Consider the following 24,454-nt stretch of genomic DNA (forward strand, 5'->3'; position numbering starts at 1 on the left):
ACCTGAACCTGTTCAGCCTTCACAAGAGAAGGCTGAGGGGGGACCTGGTGACTGTCTATAAACTCACTAGGGGGGACCAGAAGGGTTTAGGGGAGATGCTGTTTCCCCTAGCACCCCCTGGCATAACAAGGAACAATGAACACAAGTTATTTGAGAGTAGATTTAGATTAGACATCCGCAAGAACTACTTCAGTTAGGGCGGCTAGGATCTGGAACCAACTTCCTAGGGAAGTGGTGCTGGCTTCTACCTTGGGGATCTTTAAGAAGAGGCTTGATGCCTACCTGGCTGGACTCATCTGAGTCCAGTCTTTTTCTCCTGCCTGGGTGGGGGGTGGGGCTTGAAGATCTACAAGGTCCCTTCCGGCCCCACTTCTATGATTCTATGATCTTCAACAGTCTATGTGAATAGTATTAGGCCCAGGTGATGTGAGCTGTAAGATCACCATACTAGTCAAGCTTATGGTATCCAGTGTTGTAGGCTGTAGTTGTATTTGGATCTTAGATATTATATGGTCCTTCTCTCTGAGAAGGAGAGGTTGTTATGGTGGCATGTGTTGTTGATTATTTAATTGTTCATTCTTTCCCTGAAGCAGTCAATATAGTGGTCAAGGTTAGAATTTCATCCACTGTGAGGTGTACAATCTGATGGGGGGGGGTTTTTTGGATTTTTTTAGTGTTAATCTTTTCCTTGATATTGTCACAGGATGAAATGTTGTTGAAAGTGAATTTTGTTTTGGTTGTGGAAATATTCCTTGAGATGGAGGCGTTGGAAAAATTCTTCTAGTTTTCCACATTGTAGTATCTTTAGATACGCGCATTTTTCTGGACAGAAATTAAGGGCTTTAGTGGGGACAAACTTTTCAGCTTTGGTAAGTGTGTGCATGGAGAGATTGATAATATTTGAGGGTTGACTTGTTCCTTCAGGTTCATCGGGTCTGAGGTTGGAATGTTGTGCAACGTTGCAACGTTGGTGTTATTTCTCTGATGGTTGTTTTGTGGCTGGGAAAGTTGTTCCTGTAGTAATTAGTTCTATTTGTTCCTTTTATGTTGGATGGATGTCATCCAAAAAAGTCTTTGGTAGTCTATTTGTATATGTTGTATAATGTTTGGGAAGATACAGTGGAGTAACAATGAAGTTTTGGTGCCTGGGGCAAAGCCTGCAGTGGCAGCCTGCCCTTGCCCCACACACAGATCGTGGGGGGGCACATACCCCTACCCCCCTGCTTGCCCAGAATGCATGCAGTGGTGGGAGCCACTTGTGGTGCTGTCCCATGTCCCACCCTGGCTGGGCAGCATCTGTTGGCACCCCATTGCTTCAGTGCCCAGGGCAGTCACCCCCCCACCCCCCATGGCACTGGGAAGATATCCAGATTTATCTCTCAAGTTGTAGCAAGTGTTGATTTCCTCTTGAGTTGATCTCTTTTGGAGTAGGTCAAGTGAAGGAGTTGATTTCTAAGTTTTTGTTTTTTTTCTGAAGTTCTGCATAGTTGTGAGGCATATTTGGAGTCGTGCATAGCAGTCAAAGGTTTGTATCCAGTGTGGCATGAAGCAGGCAAGTGGCACTCAAGACCTCTATAGAGAAAGCAGTACCAACCAAAAGAATAACAACATTTCCATGGGCACTGCTGACATCTTTGCCATTGGAATCCACCAGGATTTGGTGTCATAATTAATGCTTCAAACCTTGAACCAGACCAAGTGCAGGCTATTTTAAACAGAAACCCAGTATCATCTCAGACAGGAAAAGTTTAGGGGATAAGCCAAAGCTAAGGTACTGAGCCCTGCTCGGTATCAAAGATGGGTAAAAAAAAAAAGTAGATCAGAAAGCAGCTTTTCCAGCAGTGCAAGGTTTGGTACCAAAGCTTCTGACAAAATTTTGAGAGAGGAAAATAATAACCAGCCATGAACTGTTGTCATGGAAATCTGTTGGACCCCGTATTCCAGCCACACACCAAACCTACTTGCTATTGTAGGGGACATAATGCTCTTGGGGAGTTGTGTGTCCAAGGTTTCTGCCAGAATCTTTACTACTACACTTGTCCTGAGGCCTGCTTTTACATCTTCTCACTGCTACTCCTTTTGACCTGAGCAGCTAGACAAAATTTGGGTATAGATGAAATGGGGGCCATAAATTGAAGTGGTAGGTTTTAAAAAAACACTGATTCAATTTAGGGCTGATTAAGCCCCCATGTCACACACACACACCCTGCTGACTTACCGGCTCTTCAGTGGGCAGGGAACGGTGAGCTGCTGCCGGGCAGAGTTGTTCCTGGGCTACGGGGGGCGTAATGCTTCCCTCTGCGGCAGTGGTGGCCCCCCCCACCAGACAGCACCCACCTTGGATGTTCCCAGGGGGCACTGCAGCCACAGAGGGAAGCACCGTGTCCCCATGCAGCTCAGGCAGGCAGGCTTGGGGGGGAGATCAGGCTTGCCATTTCCCTTGGGTGGATCCTGCCCTCCCGGGCTACTGCCAGGCTGCCTACAGGGCTTCCTGCATAGCTGTGGAGCTTCATGAAGCCTGGTGCTTTGCTCCACGGCTGTTGGGGCAGCAAACTAAATGACTCCTTCAAAGTTTTAAGATGCATTATGCTGCTGAATTTCCTACAGCAGCTGAAATTAATGCGCAATATGCTGCCAAGGCATGCAAACACCGACACCATTAAAGAGGTGCAAAAGCATTTAGCGCACTTTAAAGTGCCGTGCGCACACGCCTCTCATTTCGTCTACACACTTGTAGATCACATTCCACTTAGGAGAAGAAATTTAGCGATGAGGTCATGCATCTTTGAAGCAATTCTGTTTGTCTATAAGGACATCAAACCCCTGTGCTTTCTTGAATGTGAATAATCAAACAGCTGGACATTGTTTCCCTCCTCATGGTGCCATTTTTTTCTACCAGGATCCCAACTCAAAATACCAGTCTCTGACTTTCCTCGAGAGTACACACTTGGTATAAGACTATGCTGTCAGGTTTCTTTTCAGTTTGTTTCTTTCTTACTTCACCTGAACTCACTTTCTTCCACCCTACCCCGCTCCTCTTTTCAAAACTGCCTGGGCAAAGAAAGGCTTTCCACCCAGATCATTCATGTTCTTGAGCAGCTTTGCATTTTCCTTTTTGTTTTTGGGTGGAAACGCATTTAACTGCCCTTATGCAGATACCTTAATTGAAAAGTAGTGGTTAAACTATGAGTTTCAATTTTAACACTACCTATAACTATACTGTTTCTCAGAATATTAACCAAGGTCAGGTGGGACAAACTACTGTCACTGTGATAGCTCCCTACTTGCTGAGAATATGCAGCCTGTCACACCTATTATAGAGTCTAGCTACCTCTCATGGACAATCTTACTTCAAGTGTATCATTCAGTGACTTGCTGCCTGTTATGAGCAAGCTGGTGAGCCTCTCCCCACGTTCACCTAGAATGCAAGCACCACTGTTGAACTGCTTCAGAAATGTGCTGATCTTGGAGATGTGGAAGTAGTAGTCACATGGAGCAGGCAACCGACATCTGTTGCACTCTGTGCACTTGACTGGGCAGCCAGAGCAGATGCCAACTACAGGAGAGTAGTATTACAAGCCTTATTTGGATGATTAGCTTTTATGCTTCAGCCTCTCATCCAGGGAAGAAACCGCTTGCCAGTCGCCTACAGCAGGACCCCTACCGATGTTCACAGGAGAATGGTTACATAATGGTTGCCCTACAGTAACCATGGCTCTTCAGGGGTTTGTTGTCAATCCACAGCTCCAACCTCCATTACCGTGGGCTTTGAGTTGTGGACGTCTTAAGGAGGGTCTTGGCTACTCCACTCTTGTTGCCCTCTTGCAGGAGCAGGAGGACCATGTAGGGTGCCTCTGCTAACAAAGTGGATGATAGTAGCCAATTGAGTCTTGTGCACATGGCACGCCAGTGGGATCTACAGCCCATACAGTTTGATACAAAAATCTTTATAGAGTAATTGTTTTTCAGCACCTTTTCTTGCGTAGCTTTCCACTGAATAGTTCAGATATACAAAACCTAGTTTTGCTGTGTTACAGACCAAGCCACAGGCCCATCAGAATATCCCTTGACCTGGTAATTTGCTTCTAATGGCTTCATGGAGACTGAAGAGTTCCCTCCATGTTAGATGGTTTTGACAAAAGACTTTCTTCTGCGGAGTGGGAATGCAGATGAAAAGATTCCTTTGGAACAAAAGGAATGGACTAAAGGAGCACAGAAAGGGGGAGTTCAGGCAGCAGGGAAGTTCCTGATGGTGACTGGGCAGCAACCTGTCTGCCAGAGCAAGGGAGGAGAAGGAAGACACTCTGGGCTTGCTTTCACTTGAACCATGGAACCCACCTTGCCTGGTAAGCAAGTCTACCTCTTTGTAGTTTTGGTTGTCTTAGCATTTACTCTACATGGGAGAGGGAGTCAAATTCTGTCATAGCAGGTGAATCAACAACTTCCTTGTACTTCAATAGAAGTTCTTGGATAGAGAGAGCCCAGTACCAAATGAACCCAACTCTTGCCAGTGCAAATAAAAGCACCTTGGGGAAGTATAGTCTCTTTTAGAGAGAGAGAGGCTGGCATAATGATTACCTTATCTCTTGTGTAAATAGTATCCTTGTTTACATATAGAGCAATTACATTTCCCAGCAACAGACGGGAACACAGAAAGGGATGAAGCTAAACGCACTCTTTACCCTGTTACCTTTATGCAGAAACAAGTTTCTGTGTATGTTTGGCTATAGCGGAGATTTCCCCCAGTGCTATTTTACTTAAGATCTTCTTAATTTCTGGTTTGACACCTCTCCGCCTAGGGTGGGTGAGAGATTTCAGTTTGAATTAATTTTCTTGCGAGGCGAGTGGCAACACTGACTAGAAGGCGGTATAATGTGGGCAGGTGACACAAGTTTCTCCCACTCAGCTCTGCTCATGTATCTCGGGCCATGTGCCAGTATTGCACTGCTGTTTATTCCAGTCTTGTTCCACTCATTGGCTGTATACAAGTCAAATATATATAACCATGCTCTTGTGAACATGTAGGCCTTCTTTCTCACAGCTTGTGTTCTGCTACCATGGTATGTTTGTGACTAGCTTCCTCTTGGACTTTCTTTTTAGAAAGATACAGGTACTGACATTTGTTCTCTTTAAATGTGGGGGGAACAAAATATAAATGTAAACTACCACCCAAAAGCTCCTCTTCCTTTTTCCTAAAGAACCAAATGGAGCCCTGCACCTTGTGTGGAAAACCAGACCTCTAGATGCAGCTTTGCAGAGTGAAGAAGAGACAATAAAGCCTCCTGAATAGCTTTTCCTGTTGGCAGACTGCCCAGATACAGCACTGAAAGGACAGGCTGTCCTTTGATGAACACTGCCTCTTAGTGTTGCTGAGCTGGTCTAATAGCAGGCAAATCCAGGATATTCTGCTCAGACTATTTCAGGGAAAAGCTGTAATTTGTCAACCCAAGCCCTTGCCTCAGCAAAATCTTCTATCTACTCCACAAAAAGCAGTCCAGGTACCCCTTGAGCAAATAGACCTCATTTGACTTGTTTCCTGGCACCTTATTTCATAACTAGCTACCTTTTTGTAGTATGTCCCTACCTGATTTATGCCTACTTAGTCTCAAAATGGAGAATCTCCTCCAGTTGTATAATGATTAATTTATTGGTTATCAATCTCTTCCCTAATTCTGAATGCCTTTCTTGGGGCAACATTTAATTTTCCACTGAGAATTTTCCATTTCTTCTTATTTGTCCCTGTATCTTAACTCCTTAGACCAGACAGCATCAACATTGTTCTGCTGTCTTCTGCATACTAATTTGTTTCTAGCTAATCCAACTTCTGGGTACCTCGTGAAGGACATCCTTTCAGTAGGGTACAACTCACATTCTTCTTTTAAATCTGTGTTTGCTTTGTGGGCAGGGCTTGGGGGTTTAATGTCTGCCTCACCTGCTGGACTAATTGAGCTTGTCTTGTGCCAGTTCTCAGGGGGCAGTTTAAGCTGCTTAGCCAAGTGTCATATAAATAAATAGGGGAGTAAGTTTCCATGGGTGAGGCGGTGCTATTTTAAGTTGACTAGTCAAAATATCTGTTGTAGGTTGCTTCCAAATTCTTTCCAATGCACCCACACAAAATCTTTGAAAACCCAAAATAGCTAGCTCTAAAATGCTTTTAGAATTAATTTGCTTGCAGTCACATTATTACTCCTTTAAAGTATTGGTTAGTCACTTCATACTTCACTTTGAGCTCCCCCCTACACCCACCCCCACCCCCTCACTCTCCCTTTTTCTAAAATTGGATGAAGTAGATTTCAAGCTAGAGAAAAGTGTCAGCTTCCCCCTATGAGGCTGGGAGTCCTTCAGTGATCCCCAGAACAGCTGCAGCTCAGTCCTCAGAAACATCAGCCTCTGTATGCTGCCTACCAGTGAGTCAGTTCTGACCGACAGGGCTTGGCTTCAAAAGGAGAGTATAATCTCCACCTCCCATTCAAGACTTATTCTTTGAGGAGGCTGGCCATTTAGCATATGTGCAGTGCTCGGGATATAATGGAGCACCTGGACTGACTTTTGGTTTTTATTTGCAAGGGGGACAATACCAGATGGTGCAAGTAATCCTACAGTAGACAATTACAGAATAACCTTCATACTAGGAAAATATTTTTCCTGTTTTGAAAGATGAGTCCTTGGCTTATGCCCCACAGCCTGAGATTATTTTTCTTTTTCCTTGTAGTTATCATAGCTTGAGATACCCAAACAAGGTTTAATCTCTCCTTTCCTTTTTGAAAACCACCTGAACTCTTACCTTCAGTACTTGTTACCTGGTACAGCATTTTACAACTTGCATCTGTAATATGTGAAATTTATTCCTTTTAAGGCTTTAAATTTCTTGCGTCTCAGTTAACGTTTTTTTTTTGTTTTTTCCTTGCATTATGAAAAATGGAGGGGGAAAGAAAAGCACTTGTTTTACCTTCTCTACACCATTATGCATTCAGTACAGTGCTAGTATGTATTCTCTCTAAATAGTCCATGCCTAATAATTTTCTAAAGGAACTTAATTATGTAAGCACCTAAGTCCCCTTGAGTTTTTTTTCAATAAGACTTGTCTAAGTGCCCAAGTCCCTTCTGAAAAGGTAAAGGGACCAGATCCTCAGGTATCTGGGCACCTCTCATTGGTAACAGTGAAATTAGGCTCCTACATGCCTTCTGAGGAGCTCTTGAAAGTTTTAGCATCTGCCTTTTCAATCTGTCTTCCCCATTACCATTTTCATACTCCTTTTGTTTCTGCCCTTTCAGTATTCTCCATGACTGTGTCCTGTTGATTTGCATAACTGCATTGTTCCTGTATTTTTCACTCTCTCTCTTACATAGCCTAACACAGGTTCTTGCTGCTTATGAAAGGAGGCTTTCACAGAGCCATCTGGAATTGATGACACCCCAGGCTTAGTGAGTAAGTTTAACACAGCAAAGGTATGAGCAATTCAGTGTAGGCAAGCCTGCATCTGTCAACACCAAATCGAGCAGTTTGTTTCTCATTTGTGTGGCACTGGGGCGAAAAAGACCATGAGCTGATTTTTATGGATCTTGTTTGCAGGAGGCTACACCAGCATTAATTATTTGGGAGGGGAGGGTATTTCTCCTGCATAACCTCTTTCAAGAAAGGTCTGCTGTGTCAGTGCTTTGGCCTTCCATTTGCATTTGTATTAAACTAGCAGCTAGCTACCCTCTCCTTCCTGCACCATATGGGTGGAGAAATGTATGTAAGATGGCACTCCCCCAGGTTTTAGCTATCTATATTTTCTGCTGCGGCATACTCGGTCACTGTCGCAGAGCTGGGAATAAAGCCAGGAGTTTAGCCACAGTGAGCTCATCCAACATGCACTACTGGCCATGCAGCACTCTCATACTTCTGTGGCAGCTCACAGCTAGAGCATAGGGGAATGTGGCAGGACAGGTTCATCTGTTGCTGGCTTTCTGTCAAGTTTAAGGTGATATTTTAGGACTCTTGCCTTTCTGCTGCTCTCAGCAGAGGCCAAATGGAACGAGAAACTACTGAGAAGCTCCCTTCTCCATGCCCACCCCCACCATTTCCTTGTGTGAGCATGTCAGTCCTAACCTGGGACAGCTTTGGCAAGAGGCGATGGGCTGTTCTAACCCTGCCTTCTCTGTTCCAGAGCTGTCCTTTTACCTGTGTGACCCTCTCCATGCTTCATCTATTTTATACGGTGTAGTCCTCCTACATGCCCAGAGGCCCCACCCTCCAACAAGCTGTTCCCTCAGCTTACAGAGATAGGGGCCTTGGAACAGGGAGGAACACTTACTGATATGTTCTGCTCAGTGAAGTTAGGGGCCAGGCCTGTATTTTACACTTGCTAGAATAAAGCAGGCCTAAAGAGGTTTTCACACTTGTGCTGAGAGCAGCCAATGCAGGCAAAAAGAGCACAGTTAGCAGGGACAATGAAACACGAGGTTCCACCAGTTAATAACTGTTATCCTGACATAAATGGCTGCCCCCATTTCCTTCCTGGTCTGCACATTTCTTCAGGCATCCAGTCTCGGGCTTTGACTTCCCCTGGCGTGGCATTCTAAAGCTTCAGTTCCGACTGTATTTTGCGTGCTTATTCAGCTACTCTGTCTTCTCTTTAGGAAATGAAATAACTCCTCTCTTCCTCTGCACAGCTAGCCCTTCTTGAGAAGCTTTATTTAAATGGCCAGAGTTCCTTCTTCTGCATTCCTGGGCTCTGGCCCATTGGGAGCAAACCAGTCTCACAAGTTGGCTGGGAAGGAGGTAAACTCTCCAAAGTTAATGAAGTTTCGCCTTAAGTGTGGGGATGCTTTTAAGCGGAGTAGAGCAGAGTGGGACTCGGGCAAATGTGGGCTGCATGCTCTGGGCTCAGGTTCTCCACTCTGCAGCCTTTGCCCCAGGAAGCTCCATGCCAGCTGGACACTCCTTGCCTGCTTGGCGGCAGTGGGTTGCACCACCCACCCAGCAGCGGGGGCACAGCTTGCTGCCCTTACTGCTGCTGTGAGGGGAAGGGGTGTGCAGCCAGCATGGGGTTCCCAAGAAAAAGGCAGCAGAGTAGAGAGCCTCGCATCTGCCCCATGCACAAATCTGGGGATGCACATGCCTGCCATGCCTCCCTCAACAGGTATGCAGTGGTGGGAAGTTGCCCTGTCCCCCCTGCATAAACTGCCCATGGCTCCATCCTGGTCCTGGGTCCCATGCACTGCACTGGCTGGGGAACACTCCCAGCCCCTGCCTCTCTCCCTCCCCCACCACTGGGGCCTCAATCTGCACCCCCACCACACCCCTTCCCCTCCATAGTTTCCAGTGGGAGCTGCCTTCCACATTCCCTGCCCCCAGCAGGCTACAATGGTGCCTGTCTGCAAGGGGAAGCCTGCTGTCTCCCAAGGGAACACCAGGACTGTGGGGGGGCGGGAAGCTGGCCTTGCGGGGGAGAGGGAGCCCTGGTCAGAAGGCATAATTATCCGTAAACATTATCGGCTACAACAGCCAAAAAAAAGCTGATAGCCGGTGATGTCGTTTCCCCTTTTATTGGTGCTGATCAGAGAGACAACTGATATACTGGTGCACCTCTAGTTCGCACATGTCTGCACAAATTTGATGTAAACTAATGCCAAATCTAGATGCTGAACTAGTGCAGCTTTCCTATGTGACTAACACTCGCAGCAGCCCAATATCAGCAGACGCTGTTATTTTTATTGGTCCTAGCACTCTTCTAGCTATAATCCTACACTGTCCCAGTCATGATTTTGACCTCCACTGCACACAGATCACAGCAACTTAAAGCCTGCTCATCTTCTGCAGAGGGGAAGCACCCCAAGGTCTACAAGAAAGACAGGTAGTCTTGTTGGGCAAAAGATTTGCACTAGGCCTTCTAAGAAGCAAGGGTAAGGCTGAGAAAACTTAGAGCCATGTCATCCATCTGTGAAGAGTTGTGCACCATAATTATTAGGCAGCCAACAACCAGCCAGACATGCAGTATTTTTAGGTTATACTGGGAGAAGTGTTGCTGCTTTGTATGTAGCAGGCGGGCTGGTTTTGTACAACACTGAAAACTAAAAATGGCGCTTGAGACCTGGCAAACTGCTCTTTTAGTTAAAAGGGCAGGAGGGGGAAGAAATTACTACTTTTTGCATGCATTTCTTCTATTTCTGCATCAACAAATTTGAAATAAGAGAACTACTTTTTGGGCCACTCTAGTTCCTCTCCTTTTGGCAGAAAGAGTGGGGAAGTGCGCCAGTGACCACAGCTTCCCTTCCACATTCTGTTGCAGAACTTCCAAGTGACACACATTGTACAGATGCTCATCCTCAGAATTACCTACATTTCATCAGTACAAAATGCCAGTTCAAACCCCTCAACTTCCCAGACTTACCATCCAACTCTCCTCTGCTCCCTGTAAGATACTACAGGCAATCGGACAACAGGGCCAACAGGAAGATGCTATGGTATAAGACTGGGTAGAGATACACTTTATGGACTAATTCAATGGCACTCAACCCTTTGACTGTGGGCTGTATTGAGCCCCCTGTGGCCTCAGCTGGCCCCTGCATGCAAAGAGTGGGCCCTGGGGCCTTGTGCCACTCCTGCATGCTGGGATCAGGCCCTGTGCAATGAATCTAGCATGCAGGGTCACAGCCTGTGGGACTCCTTATGGGCCCCTAACCCCATAGGCCAAATGACATGATACCAGCATCCAGATCTGGTCTGTGGGTCACAGGTTGATTAACCCTGGACTAACTGAATACCCTGTATTTAGTTGGCTTATAAGGTACACCTCTACCTTGCTTCTGCCTGCCCACCTGCTTTGTGCAAGCCCTTTCACAGCACCTGACAAAGTGAGTTTGGGCTCATGAAAGCTTAATCATCTCTGATTTAGTTTATGACAGGGGTGGCCAATCTGCAGCATAGGTGCCACAAGTGATGTGGACACCTTTGGGTGTGGGACACAGCAGACTGGGGTGGGGACAAGCACCACAGTGGTAGATGGGGCAGAGAACAGAAAGCAAAGCATGTTCGATCAGGCATGGAGCATGGGACAGGAAGCAATACAGCAGTTTGGGCAGAGAGCAGAAAGCTCAGCAGCAGATTGGATGGGGGAAAAAGATCTGGGTGGTGCTCAGGGAGGGTACGGGGCTAAGAATGTGACTCATTCTCCCTTTTTTCAGAACACAACTCCTATTGGCTAAGCTAAGGGATACAAGCTGTGATAAGAGTTACCATTTCACCAGAAACACGTTTAGGTTGGTTATAGGAATGTGTCTGAAGCAGCAACACCCCCACCAGCTGGCCAAATTGTTTGTTGCAACATCTATAAAATGTAATATTGATTTGTTTGGCAGGAGATTTTCTGCCTTCACCCAGGCTTAGTTTATTACAGGTTTTCTGGTACAATGCTAGTCATATTAAGTGAAAGCAAGGCACTTAAGCTCAGAGACCCTCTCAGGTGTCAGAACCTTGCAGTCCACTGGCAGAGCTACTTCACCTTTCCTGAGCGGAGTAAAGGTTTCTGATACCCCTTCTCTTTTCCATCTGGCAGCTGGTGCCCTCCCAGAATGTGCTTTGTACTCTAGTTGTACAGCTGCCTGAGTATAACAACAGAACCAATGGGAGTGAAGGTGTGATCCAGCAGACTGGTGGCACCACCAGGCCTGCCCTGCCAGAACATGGTATCTCCAGGTGAGGTGACAGATACCTAGTCCTTCCAGTTTCATAACAAGAAAGCTGAGGCCTATCATGATCCCATCTATGCAGCAACAATATCCTTATGTGGTTGGTCTCCTTGATGTACCCCAGTTCAGCTATATGCTATGTGAATGAGGCTTTAACACAAGCTGTGGGAGGAGTGACTATGAAGAGTCCAATAGAGAAGAGAGAGAGGAATTATTTCAATTCTATTAACACTCCATGGAGAGCCAGGTATCACAGTAAAAAGAAAGAAAAATGTACGTGATAACATGGATCACAGAAAGGACCTTCATAGGTGTTGCTTGTGGGGGAGGGCATATGTCCCTCGAGATTGGTCACTGGCTTCTGCAGGCAGTTGCTGCTTGTGGGCGGTCCCTGCTTGCTGCTGACTACAAATGATCATGTCCCCTGTCCCCTACCCTGTCTCAGGAGGCACCAGTTGTTCATGAGGACCTTCATCAAACTCTAAAACAGCCTGAAGAAAATTGTTCTTGGACTGACCAGTTTAATCTGTCATTATCACCACTCCACCACAAAAGCAAGGAAGGCCATTAACTGCTAGTGTTGTTATAGCACTAACCAAGTGCTGTAAAATACACAGCATCTTGCAACGATGGAGACGACACTCTAAATACAGAGAGAAACTGTGTCCAAATTTCTTCCCTCCTGGAATATCCTTTCCCTTGTTCTGATGATGACTCCTGATCCAGAGTTCATTTCTGAACTACCTCCTGGGGATCTATCTACCGGGATACAGTAGTTTAAGTTACCCTCAGCTAATGAGTGGAACCACACAAGAGATTTTACATCTGGCTTGTCATGTTCCTCCAGAAGAACATAGGAAGTACAGGCTTGAAGTGGGTAACAAGAAACATAATGGACTTTAAAGGCAAGATGATTCGCAGGGGTGCTGTCTCAACTCTACAGCATCATACTCCACACTATACAAATAAAGTCTCTACAGAGATACAAGATCTTCCAAGCTGATGTGCCATCTAAATGTTTGCAAATAAAAGGCATTCTGTTTGCGTCCCACCTCAGGCAACAGGACAGGATCAGTTCTTTGCTCCAAGTACTGTTTTGGAGAAGCTGAAATGGCAAGAGTTCTTCTCATGCTGCTTAAGCCTTCCCAAAGTATTCCTTCTCAAATTTCTGGAAGTCTTCTTCAGTGAAGACTGTGCTTTCGGACTTCTTCTTTGGCTTCTCTGGAGGACGATCTTTAGATTTCCTGCCTTGATTGTGGGTGAGAACCTTCAAAGGACAGAAAGAGACAGGCCATTATACCCCAATAATAATCCTCATGACTAATTCAGCCCCAGATCTAGTCTAAACTGCCAGTGACTCTCTACATGACCTGTGGTACCCACAGCTATTTCAGTCCTGAGAATGCTTGCTGAGTAGAGAACTATGGGGGAAAAGTGTCTTTACTAGAGCTACTGAAAGCCAGACTCCACTTGGTTTTTAGAATTAAATGTCAAAGTTAGTCTCAGTTAGTGTTTTGCTGCTGAAAAAGCCTGGTAACCAAACTGACTGCCAGGACTAAAAGCTTACAGACTTCTCATAAATAACCCATATAATTAAGCTTCCTTTTTAGCTGCCCAGGTCTCTGGGGTTTTTTGGTGTTCTTGAAACCCAGGCAACATAGGGCCATCTCTTTGTAGGGAAACCATAGAATAAGTCCACAATGGATGGAAAGCTGTGCCCAGGTTGCTAAGAATGCCCACCTGGTCACTAGCCTACTAAATGCAACAGGTATGTTTTTCACTAAAACAAAATACATGGCCTCTATCTGCAGGGTAGAGTGGACACAAGTAGTTGAATGGAGGAAGCTTAGGATAGAGAAAGGAAGTTCTGTTTTAATCCTGGCTCAAATCCTAATGCCCTCTGCAGCTCTGATAAGCACTAGGGAGGAGGCTGTGATTACAAAGCAAAGAAACAGTTTTCTCCCTCTTGTGCGTCTTTCCTGGAGGTGACAGGAAAAAGTAGTTTCAAGCTTGCAAGAAATTCCATTTGTTGGAACCAAATCAAACAAAAACCTTCCTAAATAGCCTACGAGCCAAAAACTCCCCAGACCCATAGCTCTTTAGTGATGCTGGTGGTCTTGTCAGTTTCAAAGCTGCTGTTAGTTTCAATTCAAGTTTGTTTTCACTAAAATGGGTTGATGCCAAACTTTGGATTGAAATATTTTCAACTCAGCTAATCAGTATTTTCTGATGAAAATTAAGTGTCATCATGAAGTTTCCAAGCAAACTCTAGTCTGTACTTGGCAACAAGACAAAGAAAACTTATTGAGGGGGGAAGGAATGGGGGAGAGGGGGAAACCTACACACCACAAGAAAGGTATAGCACCTTGAATTATTAAATATACTCTCCAATTCTACTGGAGAGATGTGATGGCCCTGAAGACAATGAAAAACAGGTTTGGACAAAGGAGAGGGGGACCATGGAGTATGAGAAATAAGTGTGTTAGAGGGGGAAGGATGGGATGGGGGTTACTGAAGTGGGGAGTTTGCTGCATACTTGAGAAAGCAGAAAGAAAATGGGCAAGCAGCTGTAATAAGATAAATCAGATGTGAAACAACAACAAACAACCAGAACTACACAATAAAGACAACTTTTGAGTTCTCCAATTTTTATATATATTTTATTATAATATCTTTGTGAAGATTACTTTACAGGAAAGCGTGGAGATGATTTTTTTCTGCATGTGCTACATTAGTATTGTTACTTATTAAGGGACTCTAGAGTGAGTGAAGGAGGAGAGGACAGACAATGAGAATGCACACAATGCTGATAGAGGGAAGCCTTCTACTTCTGTGTATTATATTGTTTTGTATGAATTTTTGCAGCTACACAAGCTATGCTCTAACCACTCAGGCTTCACAAAGGTACCATCAAGATAACAAAATCTATCTTGTCCTGTCCAGTTAAGTTTTATCAGGCCTTTCCCCCTAAAAATCACCTGCACCCCATTTTTTCCCAGAATCCTGCAGGAGGCTTTGTGGAAGGTTGTGTGATCACTACTGGCCATTTTAAGAACCAGAGAGAAGACACTTAAGCTATTTCACAGTTCCCCCCCAAAATTCTACAATGAAGACAAGCTAGAATCCAGTAATTTTTTTCACGTCCCATTCTTCAGAAGAACATCAGTCTCCAAAGTGAAGCAACTGTATGGGGCGGGAGGGGGGCCGGCACTGTACCCTCTTTGCTTATGACCTTTACCAAGAAAACACTCCCAAAACACCCTTGCCTGCTGTGTGATGGTTTTGTTTGCAACAAATCGGGTATTCGTCATGTACTGCAAGTTCTTCTTCAAATGATTCACAGCCTTGTTCTTCTGATACTCATCTAGAACATGACAGAGAACAGCACAGCATCTGCACATATATACTATACAACAGGGAGACAGAGGGTGCAGTATTAGGGGTGTAGGACACAGGATGTTACAATCCAAGTGGAATGTGATGTGGCACTACTGCTTGAAGGGGCAAAGCTTCTTGCTTGGGAAGTCTGGAGTACTGCATTCAGTTTTGGGGCCCCCTACTACAGAAAGGATGTGGACAAATTGGAGGGAGTCCAACAGAGAGCAAGAAAAATGGCTGGGGGGCTGGGGCACATGACTTATGAGGAGAGGTTGAGGGAACTGGGCTTATTTAGTTTAGAGAAGAGAAGACAGAAGGGAATTAATAGCAGCCTTCAACTACCTGAAGCAGGGTTCAAGAGTGGATGGAGCTACGCTGTTCTCAGCGGTGGCAGATGACAGAACAAGGCACAATGGTCTCAAGTTGCAGCAAGGGAAGCTTACATTAGATATCAGGAAGAACTCTCTCATGAAGAAGGAAGGAAAACACTGGAACATGTTACCCAGAGAAGTTGTGGAAGCCCCATCCTCAGGTTTTTAAAACCTGACTAAACAAAGCCTTGGCTGGGATGATCTAGTTGGGGATGGTTCTGCTCTAAGCAGGGGGCTGGAGTGGATGACCTCCTGAGGTCCCTTCCAACCCTAATTTTCTATGATTCTAAATGGGGCGGGGCGAGTCCAGACCAGCTGAAGCCTGTCCCAGGGCTGGATCCTGAGGGGGAGGTTTAAGGACGAGGGCGTCACCTATTGCCGACTTGGTCACTCTGCCTTTGACTGTGGCGTTGCCCCCGTCGAGTCCCTGAACCATCTCCTTTCTCCGCAGCGCTTTCCCCGACCGCTTCGGGCGGCCGCTGAGCCCGGCCCGGCGTCCAGGAGGAGCCGCCCCGCGTCCTAGAGCCGGGAGAACAGAGCTGTTGAGACAGGCGGGCAGGGGATGTCCACCCCACCCCGCCCCGCCACAGCCCCACGCCGGCCCGGTACCCGCTGCAGCCGTCTCCTCCAGCAGCTCCAGCCCCTTCCGCAGCAGCGCCGCAGACATTCTCCCCGTTTCACCCACGTGCAGCCGACTTCCGGAAGCCACGTTCCGGTTTCCGCTCCAGTACTGCCACACTTCCGGTATGCCGATCCCCCCACGTTCTGCCACACTTCCGAGACGGAGGCTGGTGAAAAACCCAATGCCTTTCGCCCCTTCGCGCATGCGCGAGGGGCACTGCGGGCTGGGAGCCCAGGGGACGGGGGAGGTGCTGCTGCTGGTGCGGGTCCTCCTTTGCCCCTGCAAGCAGGGGCTCGCTGCAGTCTGGGTTTAGCTGTTATATGAGAGCAATTGTTTGACTTCAGCTAGTGCTGGTAGCGACAGGGGGAGGGGGAAGGTTTAGCTTCCCCCTCATGAACATCCCTATAGAAATACTGAAGAAATAATTGCTAAAAGCTCCCAGTGCTTTTCATGGTCCTGTCACTTAGTAGTGACTGGGAACAGGGGCTCCCTCCTTGCCATGCACACACTTGATTAAATTACATCCATTTCTTGGCAGTCCCCCCAGCTCCAGCTTCTGCAGATGCCACCTCCGTGCCTGCCCTTTACTACTAGACCCCACTGATTCTTACAGGACAGCATCCACTGGCTCCTTCAACACATTCAGGGGACAGTGGGCACTGATGGTGTTTTCTGCTTGTTGTTTTCCCTTAGGACCGGAATGATTAACCTATAACCTCCATACACGTTCCTGATTTTTCATTCTTTGTCCAGCAGCCTCCTCCTAACTGTTAAGCGAAGCTTGTAGTTTCCAGGTGTGTGTAGGCCCACTGTGCCTGAATAACAAAGAGACCTGTCTTTTTGGATATTTCCCATGGATTTCTATCAGATGGCTCAATAGTGCAAATTTTCTTGGGCAGGGTCTTTTTTACCCTTGTTCATACTTGCTGAAAGGTTGGGAAGTGGTATCTGTGCGCTAGTTATTTAACATGCCACCATTCTGTGTGATTCCCCATCTGTAATCCGTGATGGCCATTTATGGATTGCCTTGGAGAAACAGGTCATTTGGGGTGTGGTACAAGGCACTTCCTCATTCACTGACTTTCCTTTCCTTTCCTCTCTTCAATTCCCAGGGCTGAGCGCGTTGGCTCTATATTCCTACTTGAGTTCGGATCAACGCTGCTAACTCCTCTCTATAATTCAAGCCAGCCCACCAGAGTAAAGTTTAATGAGCTCTCAGGGAGCCCAGGTGCTGAAAAGAAAGCACAGCAGTTTCATTAACTGAATGAGCTCTGCTTCAGCTGAGTCTGCTTAGGTTTTTAGAACTACAGTGAACTGGTTAATTAGTCACTGAGCGAACTCCTTGCTCTGGGCTTATTACTTGATGCACTGAATTCCTGCCAGAGTCCTATTGATTTGTACACAAAACATTCTAACTAATTCCTCATCTGTTAAAGTGTAATTAGTCATTTCCAATGTACACAGGTACTACATCATAACGGCATTTGCTCCTCATAATTAGTAGGCTTAAAAAGTACTGCCCTCCACAGCACCTGTCAAGCTAGTTGATGCTCACAGAAACACTGGTTACTTTTCAGCTTTTCTTGGCTTATCAATCACTCCATTTTGCAAGATGATTGTCTCTTTTGGTGATGAGTGCATGTAAGTTTGCAAAGGAAAAATCTTAGACTGGTTATTTTAGGCCAGGATAGTCCCATAATTTTTATGAAGCGAGCACAGCATGTTTATAGTGAGAAGCTGTATATCAAGCATTTATCTTGATCATCATATGATTTTCATAGAGAGTCAAGGTGCGTACCATTTGCACGCTGAGTTTTCTTCAATTTATCTTTTCTTCATTATAAATGCCCAAATTTTACCTTTACTGTGTCTTGATATAACATGCAAAAATATATCTTATGAATCATTGAACATGTCTAACTACTGATAATTTAGCACTTGAGGACAGTCAGCCATCATTACCAGTCTCTTGGACTTTTTTTTTCCTTGATAGTAAATTAAGCAGATTTTACTGTATTTGCTACACTGACATCCTGAAAGGTTTAACACCAATATTAACATAATTGGGTCCCTGTTAGTAATGTGATATATTTCCCCTGCTTTACCTGCAGTATTTCAACTCCTAGAACAATCCTGAGATAATCTATCAGCCTAGTCAATAGAGTTCATAACACCTTCTACTGTTATACAATAATTTATGTCCATCCTGTTACTGAACTGGCATATGGCAGCTTGACCACTTACTTATGCACCCCTTTACTTTGACATGACTTCTGCTCATGAGTGCTCAGACTTGGCTATTGTGGCAATGCTGGTGTATGCAATGATTGTGCATTGATGACTTTGGTAACTATGGCATCTGTCATGTGGCTGCTGTCTGTCACTGATACAGATTTTCTCATTACTTTTGATAAGAAATGAGAATCTTTTTTCCCCGGTGCCAAACACAATCAATTTTTTAGCAACCCCCTTAGGGATTTATTAATCATTTGCTGACTTGAAGCGAATTCTGCTAGTTTACCATCCTCTTAAATCACCGTAGATCTACTCTCCATTCATAGATTTTCAAAGCTGAAGGGACCATAAGATCCAACCTTCTTTTATTACACATGCTATAAGACTTTACTGAGCAGACCCTGAGACAAGTAATTTGAACATGATTAAAGCCTGTCTTACAGAAAGGCACCCAGTCTTGATCTGAAGATGCCAAGAGATGGAGAATTGTTTTTTTCCCTTGATAGTAAGTCCCAGCAATTAATTACCTTCAATATAAAAAAGTGCATTTTGTTTCATTGTGGAATATGTATTTCAATTCTTCTTTTGTTTTACCTGAATCACTTTTGAATCATTAAGCAGATAGCTTCTACTGGGTAGATTTCTATTTGTTGAAGTTTGTTATTAGGAGTCTCAGTCTTGCCTGGAAAACCTGTTTAGTATTTCACTGTGTTCTTTTAAGGCCCCAGTTCAAATTAAAATATCCTCCAATAGAACTTCAACACCTTGTAATCCCTCCTAAATCCATGCAATCACTCTTGGAAATGCTTTGGGGACAGAATAAATACCAAATGGTACTCATTTAAATGTATAACATCCAAATCAATCACTATCTTTAAGTTTGACTCATCTAACTTTACTGGCAGAAAATGCTGGTCCTGCATCTCAGACTGAGAATATTTTTGCTTCTGAGAGCTTATCTGTCCTTCAGCAGCTTTCATTCATTTTTCATAGCTTTATTTAAATCATATGGGTCAATGGAAAGCCATATGTTAGCTTTTCAATGACGGCCATAGAACTAAATACCCTATAGGTGGTTCTAACTTTTCAATATCTCCCAGTGTCTCCACATTATATTGGGTTCATTTTCTGCTTTATTTCTTATGGCACCAGAAAATAGAAATTTTCCTGGGTGGCTAGATTGCCAAAGTTTCTGATTTTTAACTTCTAAGTCTTGTAAGGCATTTGAGAACTCTCTTACTTTGCTGTCTTGGCTTTTCACAGCAAACTTTTCTTTTTTTTTGAGTAACTGCCATGACTGATCAGGCTTTTAATCTTATAAGCAGATGTGAATGTTGTTAACGCCTTTGATTTTATCGTGAGTTTTCCCATATTCAGAGTGTTTCCTAAAGCATGAGCTTCTAGAATCAAATGATTACATGAGAATTTTAAAGCTAAAAAAGGCATTTTTACACTTTAATTTCTGTGGATAAAAGCTGGGAAATGTAAACTGAGCATAGAATCCAAAGCCAAAGAAAAAGAATCCTAAATGTAGTAATGTTTTTTATTTGTTTTTAAATATTTTGGTTGGATTTTTTGTTGTTGTTGGGTTTTTCTTTTTAAGCAAATGTTATGCTTTCTTGTCTCATGCTTTTTGAACACTGAACTTGTCTGTATTGGGGTATATGTTTTCTATTTGGAAAGTTAGACTGATTTTTAAATCAAATTGTAATACTGTAGCGTAGTTACTTACCCTTTCACTATTGTACTTTACATGTGGCATTTGAAAAAATGTTTCTTTCAATAGCTGTACCATTTCATTAGTTACCACATTATGTACTTGCATTGGAATCACATTTCAATATGAGCCATACTCTATTTTGCTGTTATTAATGTTTAGCTGTATTTGCCAACCTGAAGTGGTTCATGTTGCAGTCACTGTACTTGCAAAGGGATATGGATCACTGGCTTGCTGTTTTCCAAGTATATAGACACTTCTGGCCTTTAACTGGGTGACATGTGTTTAAATTTTTTTTCCTCCTAAATTCGCTGAATGGCCCACTACATTTGAACAAACGCTGAACCATGCTCTGGTTTGGGCTCTTGAACACATCAAGTGCAAAGATATTTCTGTCTGTCAGAAAGCCTCTTAATCTGATTTTGACTACAATTTTGCTTCCCTTCAATATCCACATAGACTAAGGGCTACTGGTTCTGTACCAGAGTACTGAGACTGTGAATCTACATGCCACTAATTTCGTAGCTTCAGCAAATGTCTAATATTCAGGTTAATAGTCAATTTGCATTAGGTCCTGTACATACACTTACAGGATTAAGATAGTTATTGTCCCTGTCAGTATAGAAAAGGCAGAATTATTATCCTGGTTTTATAGATGGGCTAGAGGGGCACAAAGATTGGGCAGCCCCTTATTGGCAGAGCTGTGACAGAAGTGTATGATGAAGCAGGGAAATCTATGGAGTTCTAGTGCACTATTCAATTATGAGGCTGTCCTTCCCCTCCAAATAAAGCAGAAATAAAGAATACAGAGAAGACGTCTTGAGAGAGGCAAGCACTTTGTTAGTACTAACCCAGGAGCAATGCAGGGGCAAGGGTTTTGCTAGGTCTTATTATTATTACATTTTTTTGGCCTATTACATGATTTGGGCTGGGGAGGGAACTAATAATAATTTTGCTGGATACTCCAGCCTTCTGGCTAATTTCAACCCTTATTGGGCACTAGTGGAGGAAGCCCTCTGAGTAGCTGCTTGTCCCAGTGCCAGCCTGCCAGGGGTATAACAACCAGTTAGCTGTTCAGGAGGTAGGGATCCCCCCAGTAGCTCCACACCGTTTTCCCTGGGAGAGGAGAGGAGAGGAGGGAAGGGGAGAGAACAGGAAGAACCCAGGAGTTTAAGGAGACTCTGCTTCCCCTGTGTATGACCAACTGGGATTTCTTTGTCCTCTCCCCTCTTTCTGTGACTAAGGAGAGAAAGGTATCCCTGTGAAAGCTGCTTCCCAGCCTTGAAAGGTATATGTGTGAAGAACCCAGGAAAACAGAGTGGGGAAAAGGGGGTAGGACTGCTGGGAGCTACACGATCACTAGACAGATGCTAGGACTAGGGAAGAGACAGACTTACTGTGGAGGGCAGAAACCATGCAGGAACTCAGGGGACATAACTGACTTTGGACAAATGTTAGTTGTATGGATGGACAGATGTCTCTCTCAGACAGATTGGGGATGGACAGCAGATGTCAAGAATAAAGACACCACAAAACACATAATCTTTGTATAAAAGAACCTTGTGTTTTTTGAGCCAATCTCCTGATTTATTTATTTCTTTATTTATTTGCAGGGGCAGGGGGGAGGGTCTAACTCCTGAATTTCAGTTCTTTGGGTTTGGTACTTCTTGAGTCAGCATTGCCTGCCTAGTGTATTAAGGCCTCTAGACCTCACTCTTGAAATGCCATCACTCATCACCATCAGAAACACTTCCTAATGCTTAATTTCATTTTAGTGGTAACCCAGGCAGATTATCTGAATCTCCAGGCTTGCTGAGAGGATTATTTTGCCTCATAGTCAGCTGGCTTTCTATTAACACACTGAAAGCCTTTATCTTCTTTAGATAAATTCCTGCATCCAATGAAGTCAAGGGGAGTTTGCCATTGGCCTCACTGAGATCAAGAGCTAACCCTTTAACTTCATACCTTGCCCTTTTTCTTCCCTTTGAATTTCAGACTGCCTTTTCTTTTTTTTTCTTCTACATATCTTCAGGCTTCTCCTCTTCCTCTCCTCTTTTGACCTTAAGCAAATCTGTCTTGCCCTAGACTTGTCCCTTTTCCTTGCTCTTACCTTGGGCTTTTGACTGAACCACCTTCTTTTTTTATTTTGCTTGACTTGCTTTACCTGAATTTCCACTTTCTCATTCAAGATTTTGGACAATCCTTTCACACACTGAGAGCATCACCTCAGAAAATGTTCCAGTGCTGAAAACACACTGAATAGGTATTAATTAAAACAAGGGATTTTCAAACGAGGCACTGATTATAATGTGATGTAACTTAATGACAGAGCTACTTTTGTAAGGATTTGACAAAAGTCTGTTATGGCCATTAGCTTGGGGAGTATTTTGGCTTCTAATAATAGAATTAGAGTCTGATGAACTCCAGGGAACATGGGCTTTATCCATATGCAAAAGGAAGAAAATGATTCCCTATTGCAATGCGTGGGTGGAAAGCTCCATGTTACAGAGGAGCGTTGTTAGGTCTGGTTGTACTCTGCATGTGTTCTTGTTAAGTTTTGTAATGTCTGTACATTTATTGTTCAAAGCCATGATAAAGAGGTGAAAGGTACTGTGTTCAGTTCTCAACCCTGTCTAACCATTTGGGTGATCTGTAGGCCTGGCCTCTTGGAAGCCTTACAAGAATTCCCAAGACCATAACTTCAAGCTGAAAGAACTGAGGCTGCTGTAGAGAACAGCGTGGAGGCAGATGGGGGGCTTGTCCCTTCTCGTTGCCCCCAGGGCATTTCTCCATGCTATGGTTCCTATGTCCCAGTGCAGACCACAGCTGGTGCAAACAGGGAGCAGCCAGCTGATGCTCTGTTCAGCAATGCCACTAGTGACTATCCCATGGTCCCCTTGACTTTAGTGACAGGAGGTGATGGATCATGTTTGCCACTGCCCAGCTTAAGCTTGGGAGAGGCAGGGGCAGATCCAGGGTGGGGGGCACTGGTGCACTTGCATACCTGCTTTGATTTCTGCTCCACCCAAAGCTAAAAACTGCATACCCTGGCAGTGGCAGCAGCATTTCCAGTCAGGCAGTGCTGAGAGAGTCACTTACCTTTATGGCACATTACAGTCTACCCGATCCCTTCAAAAACCTTCATTCCGCAGGTGTAAATGGTCCTCTCTTCTTTTTAATGGTCTTGATGTCCACCAGTCAAGCTAGCCTTTGTTCTGCCATTGTTATCTGTTAGTTGTTCCTGGTAAGGAAGCTCCTATTTCACAGCCCTGCAGATTGCTTTTACCAATTAAGTTATAGCTGTTTTTGCTTCAATCTTAAATTGAATAATACAACTTTAGGCCCCTAGCAGATAAATAAAGCTTCTAGTTTCTTTTTAACTGGAGAAAAAAATATGTTGTGTTATATCTAATGATGGACTTGTAGGGCTACAGGAGTGTAGGTTGTAGCTGTGTTGGTCTAAGGACATAGACAAGGTTCTTTGGGTAAATCTGAGATCTTTTGTTAGACCAACTTACATAGTTGGGGAAAAAAATTAGCAAACTTTTGGGTTTAAAAAACCCTTCATCAGGCTGATGGAAGCTGCTGCTATTGCTGTGTGGTCTTCCTGGGTGGAATGAAGAAATCAAAGACTGGGCCCGTATGCATGCAAGACAGGCAGTCAGTGAAGATGTAAATTGAGGAGTCAGTGGGTGAGAGACAGGCTGGGTGGGGGGAAAAGAAAAGGGGGATGAATGTAGTGGTTGACTAGTGAAGAGAGGTACCTGAGGAGTCAGATGTCACGCAGGTTATAATGCATCATAAATCCAACGTCTCCATTTAGTCCATGATTTTTGGTATCCAGGAGGTTGATTAAGTGAAGTTCATCGGCTTGTTTCTGGGGTGCGTTTTGCAAGTGGGTTGTTGGTTGTAGCTGTGGTGGTCTAAGGACATAGGCATACAAGATGCTTTGAGCAGATGCCATATCTTTTATTAGATATTTCTACCCATTTACATTCTCACTGGCATCCTGTCACACTTTTAGCTTCTCCCTTTCCGTGGAGTCTCAGAACAGCAGAGACTCCCTATACACAAGAAGGATGACTGCACCTGAAAGCTTGCTGACCCCCCCACTACTCAGCTGGTCTAATAAAAGATATCACATCTACTCAAAGAACCTGCTATAGAGCTGTTACACCTGCTCAAGCACTAACTTGCTAGCTCTTTTTTTTATAGCCCAGTGGCCTTTATTTTTTTTTAAGATCCTGCGCTCACGACCCGTGGCCGGCCTCCCGATTGCCCCATTCCCTAGCCCCTCGCGCCCTGCATGCACAGAGCAGCAGCCGGCAGCGAGAGCCTGCGGCCTGGCAGGGGAGGCGGGTTTCCCATGTGAGCTCCTGGCTCGCAGCCTGGCCGGGGATGCTACCGCGAGGCCGTCCCCGCCGGGCTGTGCGCGCACACGCAGCCTTGGCGGGG

The 24,454-nt window shown here is 44.7% G+C and overlaps 1 protein-coding gene and 1 long non-coding RNA gene across 2 annotated transcripts in view; one reads left to right on the forward strand and one right to left on the reverse strand.

Annotated features, from left to right (window-relative positions):
* Nucleotides 1-11,877: 11,877 nt before the first annotated feature.
* RPS19BP1 (ribosomal protein S19 binding protein 1) lies at nucleotides 11,878-16,115 on the reverse strand. The gene is made up of 4 exons (XM_019544962.1): nucleotides 16,035-16,115; nucleotides 15,798-15,944; nucleotides 14,943-15,040; nucleotides 11,878-12,943 (listed from the first exon to the last, which is right to left on the reverse strand). The coding sequence occupies exons 1-4, from the start codon at nucleotides 16,090-16,092 to the stop codon at nucleotides 12,812-12,814; spliced, it is 435 nt and encodes a 144-aa protein (XP_019400507.1). The 5' UTR covers nucleotides 16,093-16,115; the 3' UTR covers nucleotides 11,878-12,811.
* Nucleotides 16,116-18,595: 2,480 nt separating this feature from the next.
* Nucleotides 18,596-24,454, forward strand: part of LOC109316701 — a 59,947-nt gene continuing 54,088 nt past the window's right edge. The window contains exon 1 of the long non-coding RNA XR_002102897.1: nucleotides 18,596-18,787. This is a non-coding gene — a long non-coding RNA (uncharacterized LOC109316701). The remainder of the gene's footprint in view (nucleotides 18,788-24,454) is intronic.

Source organism: Crocodylus porosus, unplaced genomic scaffold (assembly GCF_001723895.1).
Source record: "Crocodylus porosus isolate Cpor-Errol unplaced genomic scaffold, CroPor_comp1, whole genome shotgun sequence".
Taxonomy (NCBI): Eukaryota; Metazoa; Chordata; order Crocodylia; family Crocodylidae; genus Crocodylus; species Crocodylus porosus.

Excerpts from the sequence above, each read along its gene's own strand:
- RPS19BP1 (XM_019544962.1), bottom strand. The coding sequence starts at position 16,092 with ATGTCTGCGGCGCTGCTGCGGAAGGGGCTGGAGCTGCTGGAGGAGACG. Across the intron at positions 15,945-16,034 it reads GGAGGAGACGGCTGCAGCGG|GACGCGGGGCGGCTCCTCCT; the intron begins GTACCGGGCCGG and ends TCCCGGCTCTAG. Across the intron at positions 12,944-14,942 it reads ACAAAACCATCACACAGCAG|GTTCTCACCCACAATCAAGG; the intron begins GCAAGGGTGTTT and ends TGTCCTTTGAAG.